The sequence below is a fragment of the Salvia hispanica genome, chromosome 5, assembly GCF_029641045.1.
Source record: "Salvia hispanica isolate PSC_SH4W2 chromosome 5, Shi_PSC_v1, whole genome shotgun sequence".
Lineage (NCBI taxonomy): Eukaryota > Viridiplantae > Streptophyta > Magnoliopsida > Lamiales > Lamiaceae > Salvia > Salvia hispanica.
In genome coordinates this window covers 31,832,895-31,851,473 of record NC_142696.1, presented here as the reverse complement: position 1 = coordinate 31,851,473, position 18,579 = coordinate 31,832,895, and the positions used below count along the sequence as shown (strand labels likewise).

At 34.9% G+C, this 18,579-nt stretch overlaps 3 protein-coding genes across 3 annotated transcripts; 2 read left to right on the top strand and 1 right to left on the bottom strand.

Moving 5' to 3' along the window:
* The first annotated feature begins 3,279 nt into the window (after positions 1-3,279).
* LOC125186837 (interferon-activable protein) lies at positions 3,280-5,083 on the top strand. Its single transcript, XM_048083300.2, has 6 exons — positions 3,280-3,523; positions 3,612-3,688; positions 3,842-3,894; positions 3,981-4,376; positions 4,461-4,611; positions 4,791-5,083. Exons 1-6 carry the CDS (start codon positions 3,379-3,381, stop codon positions 4,932-4,934), a joined length of 966 nt encoding a protein of 321 aa, XP_047939257.1. The 5' UTR covers positions 3,280-3,378; the 3' UTR covers positions 4,935-5,083.
* A 163-nt stretch (positions 5,084-5,246) lies between these two features.
* Positions 5,247-5,682, bottom strand: LOC148926649 (DIS3-exonuclease-like protein). Its single transcript, XM_089058276.1, has one exon. The coding sequence runs from the start codon at positions 5,552-5,554 to the stop codon at positions 5,354-5,356; it is 201 nt and encodes a 66-aa protein (XP_088914402.1). The 5' UTR covers positions 5,555-5,682; the 3' UTR covers positions 5,247-5,353.
* A 3,342-nt stretch (positions 5,683-9,024) lies between these two features.
* Positions 9,025-13,070, top strand: LOC125189094 (ATP synthase subunit O, mitochondrial). Its single transcript, XM_048086287.2, has 6 exons — positions 9,025-9,240; positions 9,684-9,734; positions 10,817-11,060; positions 11,835-11,947; positions 12,508-12,594; positions 12,694-13,070. Exons 1-6 carry the CDS (start codon positions 9,139-9,141, stop codon positions 12,820-12,822), a joined length of 726 nt encoding a protein of 241 aa, XP_047942244.1. The 5' UTR covers positions 9,025-9,138; the 3' UTR covers positions 12,823-13,070.
* Positions 13,071-18,579: the final 5,509 nt, after the last annotated feature.

Below are 18,579 nucleotides of genomic sequence, written 5' to 3'. Positions count from 1 at the left end.
TATACTACGAGTACTTTTTTTTATCTATATAAATGCAATCACGTCAATCGAAGATAAGGGAATAATTTAAGATGTTTTTTCAAAGTATAATTTGTCAATTTGACTAGAAAGCAGCCAATGGATCATATAAAATTGTATTATTGTCATTTATTTATTGTGTGTGGTGTTTTAAAATAGAGACAGATGAATAATGATGGATTCAATAATTTTCTCTAAAAATTTAATACACGACTGTCGTTTTCACTATAACTGACTTAGTAGTATTATACAAGCTATATTTTGACAATGTTTTATACCAACATGTCGGCCCTAATCTTCATAATTTCTTTGTAACCTAGCCGCTTCCATATCCCTAGAATAACTGATATATACGTTTATTTTTATTTTTTCATGTCATTATTATTTGTTTTAGTCAGTATGATGACTACAGTCTACATGGTGGTAATAATTATTTTTATTTAATTAAACATGTTAATAACTGTTAACTAAAACATAATAGAGACAACGGATTAAAATATCTGAATCATCACAACCAACAATATTGATGGTTGATGGTGACATTTTCCCATTATGATTAGCTAAGTATTGCATTCTAATCGCCGGAGTCATATGCATTATATAAATCAAAATACTTTCTCCGTAACAAATTTATTAGGAGTCATTTCTTCTAAGTACGATATTTAAGAAATTAATATTTAAAATTTAAGTGAAATTTTTGGCCAAAATTAATATTTAAGAAATTAATATTTAAAAATTAAGTGAAATTAACATAGTATTTCAATTAATACTATGTTAGCAATAGCATGGAATGGACTTCTAGAACTTTGATTGTATAATGCCATTCCGAATTAGATTGGAGTATAATTTTTTATCCGAATTAGAATGCTTCATGAACATAGTATCAATGCCATTCTAATTTTAAAACATGCTAGTATTATTTTTTTATACCATGTTTTCAATTATATAATGTCATGCTACTTTTTAAAGCAAATAATATTATAAACTTTACCCGAATTTGTCATTTCCTACCAATAAAAAAATTATGGCAAATAATATATTATGATATGATTTTTTTTTTAATTTCTCGACAACAACTTTTAGAGCTTCAAATTCCAATCGTTGAGGATAGTTTTTCTTGAAGTACACCCACCAAAATTGTTCTTCAATCCATTAATATAGCTGGAATTTTTTTGTTAGTGTGATATTAACAAACTCGGGTAAAAGTTCGTGATATTATTTGCCAAATTAAAAGTTCGTGGAAAAACACAACCTTTTTAAAGTTCCATGATATTAGGGGCCTATATCCCTATAATGTTTCAGAATATTTGATTTTTTGAATCCGCTAGGGACAATCGTGCTCAAAAAAATTTACTCCCTCTGTCCCACAATAAGAGACACACTTCACCATTTTGGTCCGTCCCACAATAAAAGTCACACTTCATTTTTACCATAAATGGTAAGTAGGTCCTACATTCCACTAACTTACTTGACTCACATTTTATTATAAAACTAATATAAAATGTGTGTCTCTTATTCCACTAATTTTTTCGACCCACTATTCTTTACATTTCTTAAAATTCGTGTCCACGATAGATAAGAGTGACTCCTATTGTGAGATGGAAAGAATATAATTTTTTAATTAATTTATTTCTATTAATAATTTTAATGAATGAATTCACATACTAATGAGTAATGAGTTTTATTTTAACACAAATTTATAAGTGTGTCATAAACATATGGAAACACATTTTTCATGTGTAGTTATCATTTTTAATTTATTTTTGTATACAGATTTTTAAAGATAATTAGCTAAGTAGCTCCTCTATTTTTATTCAAGATGTCCACATTTCCTTTTTAATTTGTTTTACTCCGGATGTCAATTTTCTATATTTAGAAATAAATCCCCTCTTTTCTCATTAAAATATTCCATTACTTTTTTCTTTCTACTTTTTCCAATTAACAACTTCAAAAAGCATCTGCTACTAAAAAATGCGGATAGCTTGTATGGAACGGAAGGAGTATATAAGTAAAAAAAGAAAAAGAAAAATGAGTATACCTATCAAATAATAGATCAAAAAATATTTTTAGGTACATTAACCCAGTAAAGTAGTGTCGATGAAATCAATGTTCACTACGAAGTATGTCATGCAACTAAAGCTATTAGTTAATGATTCAAGCGATCAAGTGAGAGAGGAAAGTAGAATTAAGTAATTATGTTATTTGTGTGGTTATCATCAATTTTTTTATAAAGTAAGCTACGCCTACATGATGGAGGTTTTATTTAGTTGTGTTTGTTTTAAATAATGGGGCCTTATAAGGACAAAATATTCTATTTAAATTTTTATCATGTTACATCATTTCTATACACCTAGGTAGGGTACTAGATAGATAGGCGTTCTTGCTGTTTACTTTTATGTTGTGAAATGTAAATCGATAGTGTTATGTAACTAGCTTCCACGAATATATTTTTTCCATTAATCAGGCTCATTATTTTTTCTTTTTTCCAAATGAAGGAAGAATGGGAGTATAGATGTAGAAGGGTTTGGTTTATTTTGTTGAAGTTTAAGAGTAGTACAAAAAAAAACTGTTAAAATCATATTTTAAATCGAACATAATTGATTAAAAAAAAAAAGTCATCTATTAGTCCATGTAATGTGGGAGGAGTTAAGCTGGGCTTTAATTAGGGTATTTTGACTTTTTATTCGGCCCAATTTTCTGTAAGATGGATCTGAGGCAACCCAACACCGCTCAATCAGAAATTAGAGTTGAATGACAGATCATGAAGTTTCAAAAATTAAAAATTGTCCCATGACAACTTTTTTACAGGGCAAATTGATGCTAAGTTTTGGTACTGTCTAGTAACGTAAATGCGTATTAATAGACGTCATGGATGACTAATCAACGTTGCTTTGAGCCTAAGAATTTTTAAAATAGCATATATTTGGTCAAATGGGACAATTAAGAATATTTAAAACTTCATGATTTGCCATTTAAATTTTAACAAGTGCGCATAAATCAATTTTCTTACTATTAGGATGTGTAAATGTAGTCATTATGCACCAACTTTTGCATAATACAGGTCGTATAAACTAGTTTAGAAAGGCCCTAATTAATTTGCAGAATAAAGTTCCCTTCCTGTGGAAAAAAAACGTCAAATTAAATGTGAAAAATCTCCAACGGTCGAAAATGAATTAATTAACGTAAAATTATAAATAATGCCGCGGGACCCACACTAACGGTCTACTATCTCAGCTCTGTTTCCCCCTTCTCTCTAAAAAAAGGCGGTGTTGATCGATAATCATTCTGCAAATTGGGATCCCCACTCTCGCCGCTGAGATACAATTTCGTTGCCGATTGATTCACTCATACTGCAATTGAATGGAGGTAGCAATTATCGATTGGAAAACCATCGATTCGAGAGTAGTGATCGACGATTTGTATGAACACATCAATGCTCCAAAATGGGTTGATTTGACCGCCCAGGATGATCCCGTTGATGATGAAGCCTGGTTCTGCCGCCCAGGTAATTCGCACAATTGCTTTTTTTGATAATCGCATTTTCCTTGGGGGTTTTGGTTGAGGTTTTGTGTTTTTCTTCTTGCTTCAATTAGATTGCGATCACCCCAAGAAAGTTGAAGACTTCTTCAATCAGAAAGACATCACTCCTCTCTCCAGTTCCAAAGCCAAGGTTTTGTTTATATTTATCAAGGAATTCAATTTCGATTTTGTTTTTTAATTTGGTTATGAATTACCATTTCAATTGCAAGAAGTGCATATTTCGCCCAAAAATTAGGGTTGATATTGGCATTCTAATATAGTGTCTCAATTTGTCACAACGCAGATTCAAAGATCAGCTAGTGTTTCCGATATTCCTGCTTATCAACGAGGCAACAGGTATACTACACAAATTCCAGTTCAAGATTGCAACAAGTTTTAATCTGTTATGCATATTTACTCATTAGCTCAATTCACTTATGTAGAGATGCAACGCTGAAGAAGAGAGGGACGAATCAGCCTTTCGGATTAGTAGCCGAAGATGCTGAGAATCAAGATCCCAATTTCTCAACCCCCTTGCAACACAAGGCTCGGTTTGGAAAGGCTGCAACCAAGTCAAGCGCTAACAAGAAAGAAGATAGCTATGCTAACGAGGGAGCACCGAAGCTGAGAAGCACTTTGTCTGCGAGGAATCTGTTCTCGGGCACGGATTTGCTGAGTAAAGTTTCCGAGTTCTGCAATGAGCTGAAGAAATTGACTACGAGGGCTCAAGATAAGGAGAGCGCGGAGAATCACACAGAAGAAACAAGTGTTGGGATTCTGAGCGAAAGGAAGCCGTTGCTGGAGACGGGCGGTTCCAAGGGGAGGCTGAGAAGGAAGAAGTGAGTTTTGTGACAGTAGGAACTGGTAGAAATGGTTAATTTTAGGAGTTTCTAGCTTATGTGAAGTTGAATTTGTTCCTACAGGAGAAACGAAGATGGAGAGAACACCCCGATTACTGTGGACGTGAACAGAATCAAACACCTTGATGCCGAGGGCAAGCTGCCAATCCGCACTTGTCCTCCCACTCCACAGTGCTTTTCCGCGACGCCCAAGCCTCTCCGGCCGAGGCCTATGGTATGTGTAGCATCCATACTCTTTTCATCACAAGTTAAACTAAATCCCATTTATAAGAATCAAAGTGATTTCTTTATCTTCAAATGTTTGGTAGATTCATTAGTAGAAATTTATGCTTTAGCTTATCTTGAATGTAACAAGTTATGCTAACTACTAAATATTATGATTGGGTGAAATAGGAGAGAGGAGTTTTGAAGGATTTGAAGCAGATGGAGAAGGAAGTAATGAAGAGCAGCAACCATGGAGGAGGAGAGATTTCTGAGAAAGAAGCAAGATCTTTGGATGTTTTCTGGTTCCTAAAACCTTGCACTCTATCAAGTTAATACACACAACAAATATGCACAAATAATCACAATTCTTTCATTCTTTCCATTTTTTAATCATTCGTGTGGAATGAAAACATTTACTTATTGTAATCCTTCTTGACCAAAATTAGCATTCTCTATATAAAAGTTGAATTTTCTTTTATGGATATAGAAACTCCACTGCAGTGTGATTTTTTCTAATTATGATTACAAAAACATAAACGAAACAAGATTCATGATTTCTTGAATCATCACATCAAATATGATTACATATCTCATAATTCAAGAAATTTCAGAAAGAATATATACAAGAGCGAAAAACACAAGATGAAATTGAAAAAATGATCGAAAATATTATTTATTCCCCTAAGCAGCGAAAAAACGCTTTATAAAAAACGAAAGAAAACGAGATTCACTTTTACATCCAATCCTAAGAGCTAATTAGTGTCGCAGAGGAGGCAATTGAGGAGGCCTCGATAAGCATACCTTAAACGAGGGTAGAATCTACGAGAAGTGAACCTGGTCTCTCTCCAAATCTCATCAACTGTCTCTAAAAATCGGCTCAGATTTCTGATTGGAGAGATGTAGAGAGTCAACGGCACTGCAGAGAAGGCCACCGCGAAGAACAATTGCAGCATCTTTTTCACGAATCAAGCTTGATTTCTGATGATGAGAGATTTTAGTGATTGAATTTATGTTTGAGATAATCACAAAGATGGAATTTGGAATTAAGGGGAAATTTTAATTTTGGTTTGGTTTATGTGGGGTTTGCGATGTGCATTTCCTTTTTTTCGTTTTTTTTTTAGTGTCGAGAATTCTACACTTGTCCAAATCGTACAAGGTCACGAGGACCCAGTTTTTTGTTATGAAATCTTGTCCCCTTTTCTCGATTATTGGGGTCACACATTAATTATACCAATTCTGGCTTCTTCTACTTTATTCGATTTGTATATATCTATATATACACTGATGTTATTCGATTAAAAATAAAATAACCGGTAAAAATTATTTTCCTTATGATTTATAGTAAATTTATATTATTATTATTATTATTATTATAGCATGTGAAATATTCTTATACTTTACTCATTTATAAAAGTAATTTATGTGTAACGGGGAGCTTGAGAGAGAAAAATTTACATGTGAATATGATTTCATGTTTACAATTCATAATCTCATTTGAAACTTGGTATGCAAAAGTTAACTTCTAAGCATCATCTCATCTAAAATTTGATAGACCAAATTTGATTTGGGAGCAAATTCTTGGTTGACTGTAATTCAAAACACTCTAACTTATTTTTTATATCTTAAGTTTGATGGATGACCTATGATATTTAGGTGTTATCCTGTCAAAAGTATGAAAGTCATAGTTGATTTGTAAACATGATCTCATTTGAAGCTTATGAGCATAAGTGGATCTCCAGCCTCATCTAAAAGTTGAAAGGATAAAATAAGTTTTGGCCATTATTTTATTTGTATTCTGGAAGACAAAAATGAGTTATAGAGCGTCATTTTGTATAGAGCTAAATAGAGTAATAGACTACCTATGACATAATTATATGCACCATCTAAATTTAGCTTGAAATACTAAAATTTATTTGCAAGCATCACTCCCTCCAAAACTTTAAAGACCATAAACCTATTTGGCGCTAGTATAGTATTTAAATTAATGAGAAAATTTGCTATAAAAATCACATATTTTGATCAATTTCAAGCTCATCCCGTAATTTCAAATTTATATTTATTTAATAAATTGGTGATATTTAAATCAACATATTATCTTATTATGAATAATCGATATCGTTAATCTCATTAACAATGACATCCACCGATATTTTCATGCAAGTTATATGATATAAAATTTTACCAATTCGCGTCGTATGTTTTTCTATATTCGAAACCAAGTCATATGAGCCATGAGAGACATTATATATGTGGCAGTAATTGTAACCAAGCACTCCACGAAGTCTAGAAGACTAATTTGTTCCTTGGGGCAACGTACTAAATTAAGTTACTTGAGCCACACTAAACAAATATTTGGATATAAATAGAGCCACACTGATTGATGAGGTGTTTAAATAGCCGACCAATATCTATGGTATCTCCTTTCATCCACTAATAAATTTTTTATTTTACTATTTTCATTCCTCCATTATTAATTTTTTTTTTTTCTTTTTCACTATTTTACTAATGGACCTCACATTCCTCTAAATTTATCTCATTTTAACATTTTATTATAAAACTAATACACCCTATGTATCAAAATAATATACACTTTGAGTTCGGTACGGATTTTAACGTAAAATTAATAAAGTAAGAGGGAGAGATAGAGAGAAAAAGTAATTAAAGTATTGTTAGTGGAGAATGAGTCTCACTTTATTAAAGAGAAAAGACTTTCCAAAATTTGAAAGTACTTCCTCCGTCCCTAAAAATTTGTCACTTATTTCCACTTTCATCCGTCTCTAAAATTTTGACACCTTTCACTTTTACCATTTTTTGCAGTGGATCTCACATTCCACTAACTCAACTCATTCTTACTCACATTTTACTATAAAACTGATATAGTATAAAAGCAGGACCAACATGCCAATAACTTTTTCAACTCACTTTATATTACATTTCTTAAAATTCGTGCCAGATCAAATGGTGACAAATTATAAAGGACGGAGGGAGTATATATTCTTGTGAGACGGATTAAAAAGGAAAAAGTTCATATTTTTATGGGACGGAGGAAATACATGAAAATAGGATATAGATTTCCACTAACATTTTCAACCAACTTTTTATTATATTTTATAAAATTCGTGTCAAATCAAAACTCGTCTTTATTGGTCGGTGGATGGAGTATTATTTTAATATACATTATGTTAGGTCTTTATAGTCCTAGTTCGATGGGTCCACCCGAATAAACTGAGAAGGTTATTATAGAAAATTGTTGACCGATTAGCCCACACCAGAAATAGCCCTAGCCCGGTTACACTGGCCCAAAACACAAGTGAATTTGCTTGATTAGTTATAAATTTCCTTACTACATTGTTGTCAAACTTTATGAATTTGCTCGATTATTTTGATGTTTGTTGAATAAGTTTAGCTTTCTTGGCACCTAATAAAAAAGATCTAACTTCGACAATTGAAAGAAGACACATATTTTTGTTAAATACGTATCAAATTATTATTATTAATAGATATTTTACTTTTTAGTATTCCTCTGTTTTCTAAAAATAGAAACACTTAATTTTAGGAAAGTTCTTCCTCTTTATGCGGTAGAACACAATTTTTTATTAACACATTCTATTAATCTCTCTTACTAATTTTGCATTAAAATCTATGTTATTCTAAAAATAATTATTTTTAAGAAACAAATAGAGCATTATGTCAAGGTGATAGGATATATGTGATGCCATCTTTTATGAAATGTCACAGGTAAAATGTAATGATACTCCAATTTTCTAATAATGACTTGATACTTATACAGTACTAAAATACTAGCGAGATTATTATCGAAACTATTGTAGGAGACTAGGAGTGTGTCTCATCATTCCAGATAATATTTTATTTTTTGTTATAGGAATTATTGATATGTTTGTTATGACACACATCTAGATAACAAAAGACACAATACAAACTTTTATAAATTATACTCTCTCTTTAAAATTATGTATTGTATTATTTTTATTTTAATCTGTTTTTAGAATTATGAACTTTCTCTTTAAGAAATTTTTTTCCTTCTAATAAGAGGAGCAATCTCCAGTAGTATTTTAATATATTTTTTATTTTTTTCTTACTTTATTAATTGTGCATTAAAACTCATGTCTCTTTAAAAGTTTATATAAAGTTTATATACTTTTTATGAAGTAGTATACTATCTAATGTATACTAGTGGTAGTGGAATTCAAAAAAGAAAATTAACGAAATATTTGTGTAATTATATTTTTGGAACAAATTTTTTTGTATCATTCGTTATATTTTGAAATTTTATTTTACTCAACATAATATACTGCGGTATAAATAGAAGATGGAAATTATAATTAAAGGACACGTGGAAACTAATAACCTAGGTAGCACCTAAATGCCATACATCGAGGGTGAGAGGGTTCCCATTTACCCTTTCCCATTTTGAAGGCGCAGTGTTTAAGCAGTCGCAAAGCGAAAAACTCATCTCCATACGCAGATTCACCAAAATTAAATCAGCAAAAACAAATTCACAAAATTCGCTTCGGCAATGGCAGGGCGATTTAGATCTGGTCTTCCTCTCCTCCGCCGAGCTCTCACCGCTGCTAACTCCTCCTCCGCCCAGAGATCCGTCGTTTGCCCTACTCTCGAGGTATACTTACGGATCTTCGATTTACTATTTTTCATCTTATGTTCTCAGAGATGCTGTTCAATCGATTCCATTTTGTTGTTTGTCCTTCTATTATTCAACGCATTTCGGAAGTCTCCGCGGAGGAATTAATCTTTTCCAGTATTTTTTAAATTTGATTTTTTTCCCTTATTTCGTTCAATTGATGATTCTATTGATATTTTTTTATGGATTGCCATATGCTGTTGTTTGTTCCACGCATGGAAATGTGGTAGACCATCAAAATCTTAGCATTTTTATAACTACAGTGTGGCCATTGTTTTACCAAGTTGCAAATGCCCAAAACACACACACACACACCGCCACAGGATGGTTTTTTTTCTTTTTTCTTTTTGTTATATTATTACAGTATTATATGTGAAAACATGGAATAATTTTAAGCCGTTATTTTATGTAATGTATTTCAGTCCGCGAAGAGCTATGCTACCGCCGCTCCTGCAAAAGAGAAGAAGGTCAAGGTAATTGTCATTCCATTTTGCATGTAAAGTGAGGTTAGAATTGTTTGGTGGATGAAAATCATGAATGACTTGTTTGAGAAGGCCTGTTAGTCATGCACTTCTAGTTTCGTTTGAAATGTTATAATTTTCCAAACCAGGCTTAAGCCTAATATTCTAAAGTGCTGCTCTTTACATAGACAAATTTATTTCTGACATTTTTAGATTTTCTTGCGTCTATGTTGTTATTTATGACAACTATGTCCTTTCCCTTCTTTCATGAAATGCTTTTATTTTTTGGAATCACAATTTGCTCAGCAGAACAGTACAAATTTAATGTTTATGCTTATGTTCGCCCATTCAGTTTGTGCATATATTGGACCAGTTTCCTGAGGTGTGTTGAAGTTTTTAGCTGTATCAGTTGTTGCTAAAAAGTTGTGTTATAGTGGACCAATGCTGGCATAAATTGTGATTTGGTTCTGATTTGATAACTACGACTTTTATCTGCTCCATTCTTTTATTTTCTTTACTTCCCAAAGTTCTTGAAGTTACCCATTTCTATAGAATTTCTGTTTAATGCATATACTACTTGATTATCTGATCAATTGACAGATTAGGAGTGTGTTTCCTAACATCTGTAGTATGTACTTGATACCTTGAAGAACAGAAATTTTTTTTATATTGATTCTGTGTCATCCTATCAAAGCTAAATCTTTTCCGCTACATGGTTTCTTAAGTAGGCGACATATGGATGCACAAGTTGGGGCTTCTAGGAAATATGTTCATCGTAGATACTTTTTAATTTGCTTCATTTTGGTGCTTCATTGAGCTGATCGTGGAAGTTAGATTCACAGTTCAATGTCAAGCTTTTTTCCTCTTGCCAATATTGCTGCTACTTGTACAGTTTTTTTGGAATATGGTAGTATGAACCTTGTACTTATAAATTGTGACCGGTCAAATGATGATCTATGTTATGCCAAGTTTATGTTTTCTGGTTGAAACAAACAATCAACTTTTTGTAACTGTGCTAATGGAAAAGATCCTATTCTAATGCTGTGTGGGGCATTGTAATATCTTGGATTCAATGTTGATCGATTTCATTTTAGGTGCCTGTGACAATGTTTGGGGTGTCTGGAAACTATGCTTCAGCTTTGTATATCGCAGCTGTCAAAGCCAATGCACTGGACAAGGTTGAATCTGAGCTTCTTTCCCTAATTGAGGCTTCGAAGAAAAGCCCTACATTTTCTCAATTCATGAGGGATGTATCAGTTGACGCGGATACAAGAAAGAAGGCTATTACTGATATTTGCGACCAAGCTAAATTTTCAGAAATCACTAAGAACTTCTTGGGTTAGTGTCAAAATGTGAAGTTTTGTTTTTGTATATTTGATGATGATTTTTTGCTAGTTGATCTCACTAGAGGGCACTCATATGGCACCTTGATTTGAACTGGGATGTGGTTGATTGTATTTTTGGTTCTTGTGGATTTAAGAACATAAGATAAGCTAATAAGTAGTTTTACTGCCATTGGAGTATCGTATGTTTGAAGGAAAATGAGTCAGCTCTGTCATGATGGTAGATGATGAAGTTTTTGGGGAATGGAAGGCAAAAAGTATATTATAAATTTATAATTCCAGGTGCTGAAGTGAGTTGGGGATGGGGTGTTCAGAGTGGGTGAAATTGTCGGGGCTCAATCAGTAAAATGAGTGACAGCAACAGAAGAAATTGTTTTGGGAGAAGAATGGGATGCCCTTGAATCGATGCAATCGTTTATCATTGTACTTGAGATTATATAAAGCAGCACTTCTGTGTTTTTTGAACATTCCTCCTCATGAAGTAAGAAATAGATTGTGGAGGGTGTATTCATAAGTTGAGAAGGTTAATTAATTAATGAAGCAACTGTCTCACATAAATTTCATAAGTTTGTTTCTTCATGGGTATTGTATTATTGTTTGGTTATTTTGATAGCAGGCTGCATTCACTTTCTTGAATACACACATTGATGATTGTCATACTAATCTTGATTAAATTGTTGCATTCACTTCCTTGAACTCAATGATAGTATTTTCTAACTTGCTGTTTAGATGTAATCTTACAAGGCATATTCTGCCATCTTTGTTATAGTTATCGTTGCTGAAGGTGGAAGGCTGGGACATGTAGAACGTATGGCTCAGAGATTCTCTGAGCTGACCATGGCACATCGAGGGGAAGTTAAAGCAACAGTGACAACTGTGATTGTAAGTTTTGTAATTTTGATATTAAACTATTAACTCCTTAGTTTTTCATTAGAGAGAAGAAAATAACAAACAAATCATAGTATGTGATTGTTTATAAAAGTGATTTTAGGCAGGAACATATATTACTCCTATATATTTTCTACATTAGTCTACTTACCTTGACCACGCGAAAGTATAACTTAATTAATTTCCTTCAGGCTGAGCTGGTCGCAGATTATGCCATCCGCCCCTTCACTATCTCAGTGTTAAGTACAAGGATTGATTTCTTGTCTCCAATTAATAAATATCATTATAGAAGTATATAAATAGGCCCTCATATTCGTGGAAGTTACTGCACACGCTTCATTTTTGGTTTTAAATTTGTTACTTCTCAGTAGTAGTGTTTGTATCAACTAATAAAACGTTGAGGGCCTATCTGAAAATTTCACTCCTAAGTTTACTTTGTATCCTGTCTAGTCTAGTCTAGTCGAGGATCATTATTAGCATAGCCTTGTTCACCAGCAACTTCAATAATGGTTTATGCCTCTTTCAACTGAGTACTCTTCCAATTCTGTGTGCAGGCTCTGCCCCCAGAGGAGGAGAAAGAATTGAAAGAAACATTGCAGTACATGCTTGGACAAGGCAAGAAAGTTAAGGTTGAACAGAAGGTAAATTGTTATTTAAAAAAAAAAAACTACCGGTCTTGTAAAATTTAACCAAGTGACATGACTGTTTGATGTAATATGGTTTTGCTTATTATCCTGCAGATTGATCCTAGTATTCTCGGTGGTCTTGTTGTCGAGTTTTCACAGAAGGTATTTGACATGTCTATAAGGACTAGGGCCGCCCAGATGGAGCGCTTCCTGCGTCAACCTTTGAGCTCGGATGGTAACTAAATTGATAAGACCAGACAGACCTTAAGGCGCACACCTTTTCTGGTTATTTCTCATCATTTTGCACTAAGAAGTCGTCTAAAACACGTTTGTTTTGGTTGTGAGGGGCAAGATGCCCCTTCTTTTATGTTCTCATTGGTATCATGCAAATAAAAGCTACTCATCTTTGTTGTTAGAGCCCATACCCGTACCAACACTGACTATTGAATGATAAAGACCCTTGTATCTATTTTGGAACAAGGAAAGTGTTATTCTGCTCTTCTGAGTATGTTATTTCGACAAGCTGTTTTCACTTGTTATATTTGAGAATTGAGATGTCTATTGTTATTGATTAAGTTTGGTGTTAGTAAGAGTCTCTAGCAGTTGAAAGTTCTTTCTGTATTAACATTGATGCCTTTTGACGATTTTCGAGTATTGGTACTTGACATTTTTGGTCGAGTAACTGCGGGTGCTCGTTGAATTATTCACATTTTAAAGTAAATATATACCTTCTATTTGGCGTATATTTGTAATAAACCATCCCCATAGCCCCAAGCCCCTAACTTAGTCCCATTGCTGTATTATGTAATAAATAATAATAATAAATTGAAATAACTCAAATTGTGTAACAACAATAGTGTCTTTTTTTATGACGTGTTAGTAATTTATGTACTCATCTAATAAGCACAGTGGAAGAGTATATTGTACATGAATATAAAATGTAAATTCATAATCAAATTGTCAGTTGAACATGTAAAACTTAATGAAATTAAATTTTAATGTAGTTTATTAGTCTGTTCTCTCTTCTATACAAGAATAAGTTGATAAACAGTCAAGTAATTGAAAAGTCACTTGGGCTCTAGGATTGTTGGCCTCATGAATTAATAGTATAATTTTAGTGAGACTATAGGGTTGTCTTTGTTGGGTGTTGATGAACCATTAACAAATCATTGCGATCATAAACAAAACTTGAAATCCCTGCATGCAATAATAAATAAAATATGTGACCAACAAAAGCAATAGAATTAAAACCAACTCCTGTGTCTATAACATTAATTATGTAAGGGATGATGGGGGTAACAAACTATGGGATTAATTTTATTAATCACATTGAATTTCAATTGGAAATTACAGGCATATATACGACGAAGTCACTGATGGCTGCAGATGCAAGGAAATCATTTTCAATCTCGAAAGTCCATGAAATATGGTGCATTGTTTATTTCCATCGTCACAAAACCACAACATGCCACAAAAAATATAGCTAAAATTAAGTAAACGAAATGATTTAGATATCCTCTCATATATTATTATTTATTAACTACTCTTAAACTCATTCTTCTCATTTTGCATTTCGGATCCCCCTTTTTTCTTCTGCAGCAAAATGAGTTCATCTCTGCTTAGCAGAGAAACAGCTCGATTATGAATTCGTGCCGGTTGATTTATCCACCGGTCAGCACAAGAGGGAGATCTCCTCCCTTATTGAGTCTGGTCGCATTTGTTGTATTGTTTCAGCCATTCGGGCAGGTACTCTCAAGCTATTTTGCAACTAAGGATTCTTTGGAGAAACAAATTGTAAGTTATATCGATTAATCAAATTTATGATTTAGGGTTTAATTTCTTTTCATGAATTAAGTGTGTTTCTAGCATGAAATCAATGAGTTTATGCATGACTAAATTGATCTTATAATCATCTAAATAGATATTTTACTTTGTAAGTCTTCCACTTGAAACGCTATTAATAACATGATTTTCTTGTTAATTAATATTTCAGACAGTACTTTGTAAAAGCAAGTAATTGATATTCTCAATCTAGATTAACGTGGACGATATATCGCGGACGATTGCTAGTGTTGATCTAAAATCACTTCATATATTGAATAACTAATGACGTGAATACTGAATGGATCATATTAACTATTCAGAGTACTTCTTGCTAAAAAAATATTAAATTTGTAATTATTTTCTTAATAATTTCATAGGTGTAATACAAATATGTAATATGAAAATAATGGATATAAATAATTATATTTATATAAATATAGAATAAGAAATTTAAAAATATTCTAATAAAAGATGTCACTTTTACACACAATATATGCACAATAAGGCTTTCATGCATGCAAAAATGCAACTTATCCATACCCACGGTGGGGCCAGGGGGGCCCTTGGGCCCCTCACCAATTTGAATTTTAGCTATGTATTACATGGTATATTATGAAATAGCACAGGTGGCTTAGATAGTGGACTATCATCTGATTGGTTTAGAGTTCGATTCCCAGCTCCTCGTTGTATTGTTTTATTTTTCCATGCCTCCTTGGAAAAATTTCATTAATGCTCTATTTGGATTTTCTGACCTTTTTTTTTATTTATTTTCTCTAGTTGTAGGTAATAATTTTGTATAAATAATTCTATTTTGTAATCAAACAGAATGCTTTTCATAATTTACGTATAAAAAATTATTTCTTTAATTTTATAAACATGCAAATGTGTCATATAATATTATTTAAAATCAATTTTAACAATGCTCATTGCTATTAAAAATCCAGTATAGAACATAATTCGTTAATCACATAAATAAATAAAATATTAGTAATATCAATTTCAATACTATGCTCTTTATTACTTGTATAAAAAATCTAGTCTTAATTATTTTGATGCCAACATTGTCATCTCTAGTTTCTACATGACCTCTAATTATATCTAATTATCCATCTTTTACGTGTAACTCTCTATTACTCATGTTTGAATTTTTTCCATGTCGTTAACAACGAAAACAGTCAACGAATTAAATAGTACTCTCTCTGTTCCATTTAAGATGACTCACTTTCCTTTTTAGTTTGTCCCAATCAAGATGACTTATTACTAAAAATGGAAACACTTTTTTCTCTACTTTTTTTTCTCTCTCTTACTTTACTATCTTCACTTGACACACAAAATAAAGCTACCTAAAATCCCGTGCTGCCCAAGAAAGTGGTCATCTTTCTTGGGACGGAGGGAGTAACTAGTAATTTGGACCCCCATGATTAAAATCTTGGCTCCGCCACTGTCCATACCCTATGCATCAAATTTCCATTAGAGCACTCCCAATGGCGACGGCGATAATCCGGCGATTTTTCGCCGGATATCGCCGACTTATCGCCGGCCATTGGGAGGAGGTCGACGATTTTTCGGCGAATTTCCTACCGATTTTACGCCAAACGGCGTTTTATCGCCGGGCTATCGCCGGATCATCGCCGGCCACTGTGGGGAGCTGTTCGGCGATGATCAAATTTTTTATTTTTTTTTTCCTTCAACGGTCATATTCTAAATTCCACCCCTATAAATATTTCATCCTCTTCCTCCATTCATCACCCACAAACTTCATTCACACAAATTTTCAATCTTTTTTCTCTCCATCTTTATTAAATGAGTTCTGATTCATCGTCTCGTGCTCAGTCCGACGAGGAAATATCACATTCTTCTTCCGAAGAAGAGGTACCTCCCGCTCCCACCGGATGGGATGTAGCGGGTTTCGCCAACAACCCAATCAACAACTATATCTCCCGCCGCATACAAAGCGAGATCGCTCGAATGCAGCAGCCACCCCCCCAACGGCCAATCCGCCGGCGGCGCCGATACATCCCTCGCAACCACACTGGTGCGCACGATCGGCTGTTCGCCGATTATTTCGCGGAGGAACCACGTTATCCGGCAGATGTATTTCGTCGCCGGTTCAGAATGCGCCGCTCCCTCTTCCTGCGCATTGTTAATGCGTTGTCCGCGCGTTACCCCGAGTTCCGGCTCCAGCGAGACGCAGCAGGGAAGCCCGGACTATCGCCCCTACAGAAATGCACTGTTGCCATCCGGCAGTTGGCATACGGAGGGTCCGCCGACATGTTCGATGAGTATCTGCAATGCGGCGAGACGACTGGCAACGAGTGCCTGAAGAATTTCTGTCAGGGCGTGCGAGAGATATTTGGGGAGCACTACCTTCGCTCGCCGGACGCAGCTGATTGCCAGTTCCTACTGGATTGGCACTGGAGGACCCACGGCTTTCCGGGGATGCTCGGCAGCATCGACTGTATGCACTGGCAGTGGAAGAACTGCCAAACCGCGTGGCGAGGCCAGTTCACTACCGGCTACAAAGGTACGCATCCCACCATCATTCTTGAAGCCGTTGCCGACCAACGGCTTTGGATTTGGCATGCTTATTTTGGTATAGCCGGGTCGAACAACGACCTAAATGTTCTCAATTCCTCGCCCCTTTTCAACGAGCGGATCAACTGGTTAGGCCCCTCCATCGAATTCACGGCCAATGGCAATGTGCATAACATGGGGTACTACCTGGCTGACGGCATCTATCCGCAATGGCCCGTGTTTCTGAAGACGATCAGATGCCCACTCGGAGATAGAAGAAGGTATTTTGCCCGAGCGCAAGAGTCTGCGCGCAAGGATGTGGAGAGGGCATTTGGGGTGCTCCAATCGCGATTTGCACTGGTAAAGGGCCCGACGCGCTTTTTCTACCAGGGGGATATTGCCGATATCATGTATGCGTGCATCATCATGCATAACATGATCATCGAAGATGAACACGAAGGCGTCCTCGACGTCACCAACGACCCAAGTGTTGCATCATCGAGTCACGGTGTCTCAACCGAGTCTGCCCGCCAGGGTGTACCGCACAACGAACATGAACGGTTCCAGGCGTTCATGGACATACACCAGAAGGAGGCCCATCAAGCACTACAACACGATATCATCGAAGAATTGTGGGCAAATAGAAACCGCGCCCACCGCCCTTGAATTTTTTTTTCTTTGAATTTTTTTTTTGATTTTTTTTATCCATTCGTGTACTTTTTTTTTTATTTTCTTCGTTGTAATGTGTACCCGTGTTTAATACAACGAACTTTATTTGTTGGATTGTACTATTATTTGTTTTATCTTATAAATTAAATAAGCTAGCTTATTATATATAAAAATAAAACAATTAAATTAGTGATGATGTAAAAATGAAATGTTGAGTTAGGGAGAAATAAGGGAGAAATAAGGGAGAAATAAGGGAGAAACCATTGCAGAGGTTGGCTAAAAGTTGGCTAAAAACTGGGGATAAATTTTGGTGCTGATGTGGCAGGAGTTAGGGAGAAATAAGGGAGACCATTGGGAGTGCTCTTACTTTTCATTAGTTGAGCAGGGTTCGATTACCTAAATGTTGTTAGGTCGGCAAATTTCCTCTCTTCTCATTAGCTGACTAGGGTGATCTTCTTATAGTATGTTTTACCATTATTTTGCTTTATTTAACCCTCATGTTATCTAAGAGCATGAATAACGCTACTGGGCCGGGCCGCAACTCGCGAGTCCCGGCCCGTGTTTAGCGTTGGACGACGATGCGGCTCGGCCCAGGCCGGTCCCGAGGACGCAGTTGCGTCCCAGGGCCTCTCCCTTCGTCACGTCCAGGCCGGCGATATGCGTGCCCGGGCCGCATCGGTTGCGGCCCGTCCTGGCGTTATTTGCGTTCGGGCCGGGCCGCAAGTCACCTCCGATTTTTTTTTTTAAATTCGAAAATGAATATATAAATATCACTCTTCCATCCATTTTCAAATCACTTCAACTTCATTCCCTCTCACTCACCATAAAATTCGAAAAATGAATCCTCAGCGTGAAGGCCAACGAGCAATCGAAGCTCAAATGGCTCGAATGTTAGAGACGGCGATGCCCGCAATCCAAGAAGAAATCAACAACGAGGTGGAACGCTATCAAGCTGCTATCCAAGCGTGGAACGAGCAACACGACCGGGTACCG

What these genes read in the sequence shown, in the direction of transcription:
- LOC125186837 (XM_048083300.2), top strand. Translation starts at nt 3,379, where the DNA reads ATGGAGGTAGCAATTATCGATTGGAAAACCATCGATTCGAGAGTAGTG. An exon ending in AGCCTGGTTCTGCCGCCCAG is followed by an intron (nt 3,524 to 3,611) that starts GTAATTCGCACA and finishes TGCTTCAATTAG; the next exon opens with ATTGCGATCACCCCAAGAAA. An exon ending in GCTTATCAACGAGGCAACAG is followed by an intron (nt 3,895 to 3,980) that starts GTATACTACACA and finishes TCACTTATGTAG; the next exon opens with AGATGCAACGCTGAAGAAGA.
- LOC148926649 (XM_089058276.1), bottom strand. Translation starts at nt 5,554, where the DNA reads ATGCTGCAATTGTTCTTCGCGGTGGCCTTCTCTGCAGTGCCGTTGACT.
- LOC125189094 (XM_048086287.2), top strand. Translation starts at nt 9,139, where the DNA reads ATGGCAGGGCGATTTAGATCTGGTCTTCCTCTCCTCCGCCGAGCTCTC. An exon ending in TCGTTTGCCCTACTCTCGAG is followed by an intron (nt 9,241 to 9,683) that starts GTATACTTACGG and finishes AATGTATTTCAG; the next exon opens with TCCGCGAAGAGCTATGCTAC. An exon ending in CAAAAGAGAAGAAGGTCAAG is followed by an intron (nt 9,735 to 10,816) that starts GTAATTGTCATT and finishes ATTTCATTTTAG; the next exon opens with GTGCCTGTGACAATGTTTGG.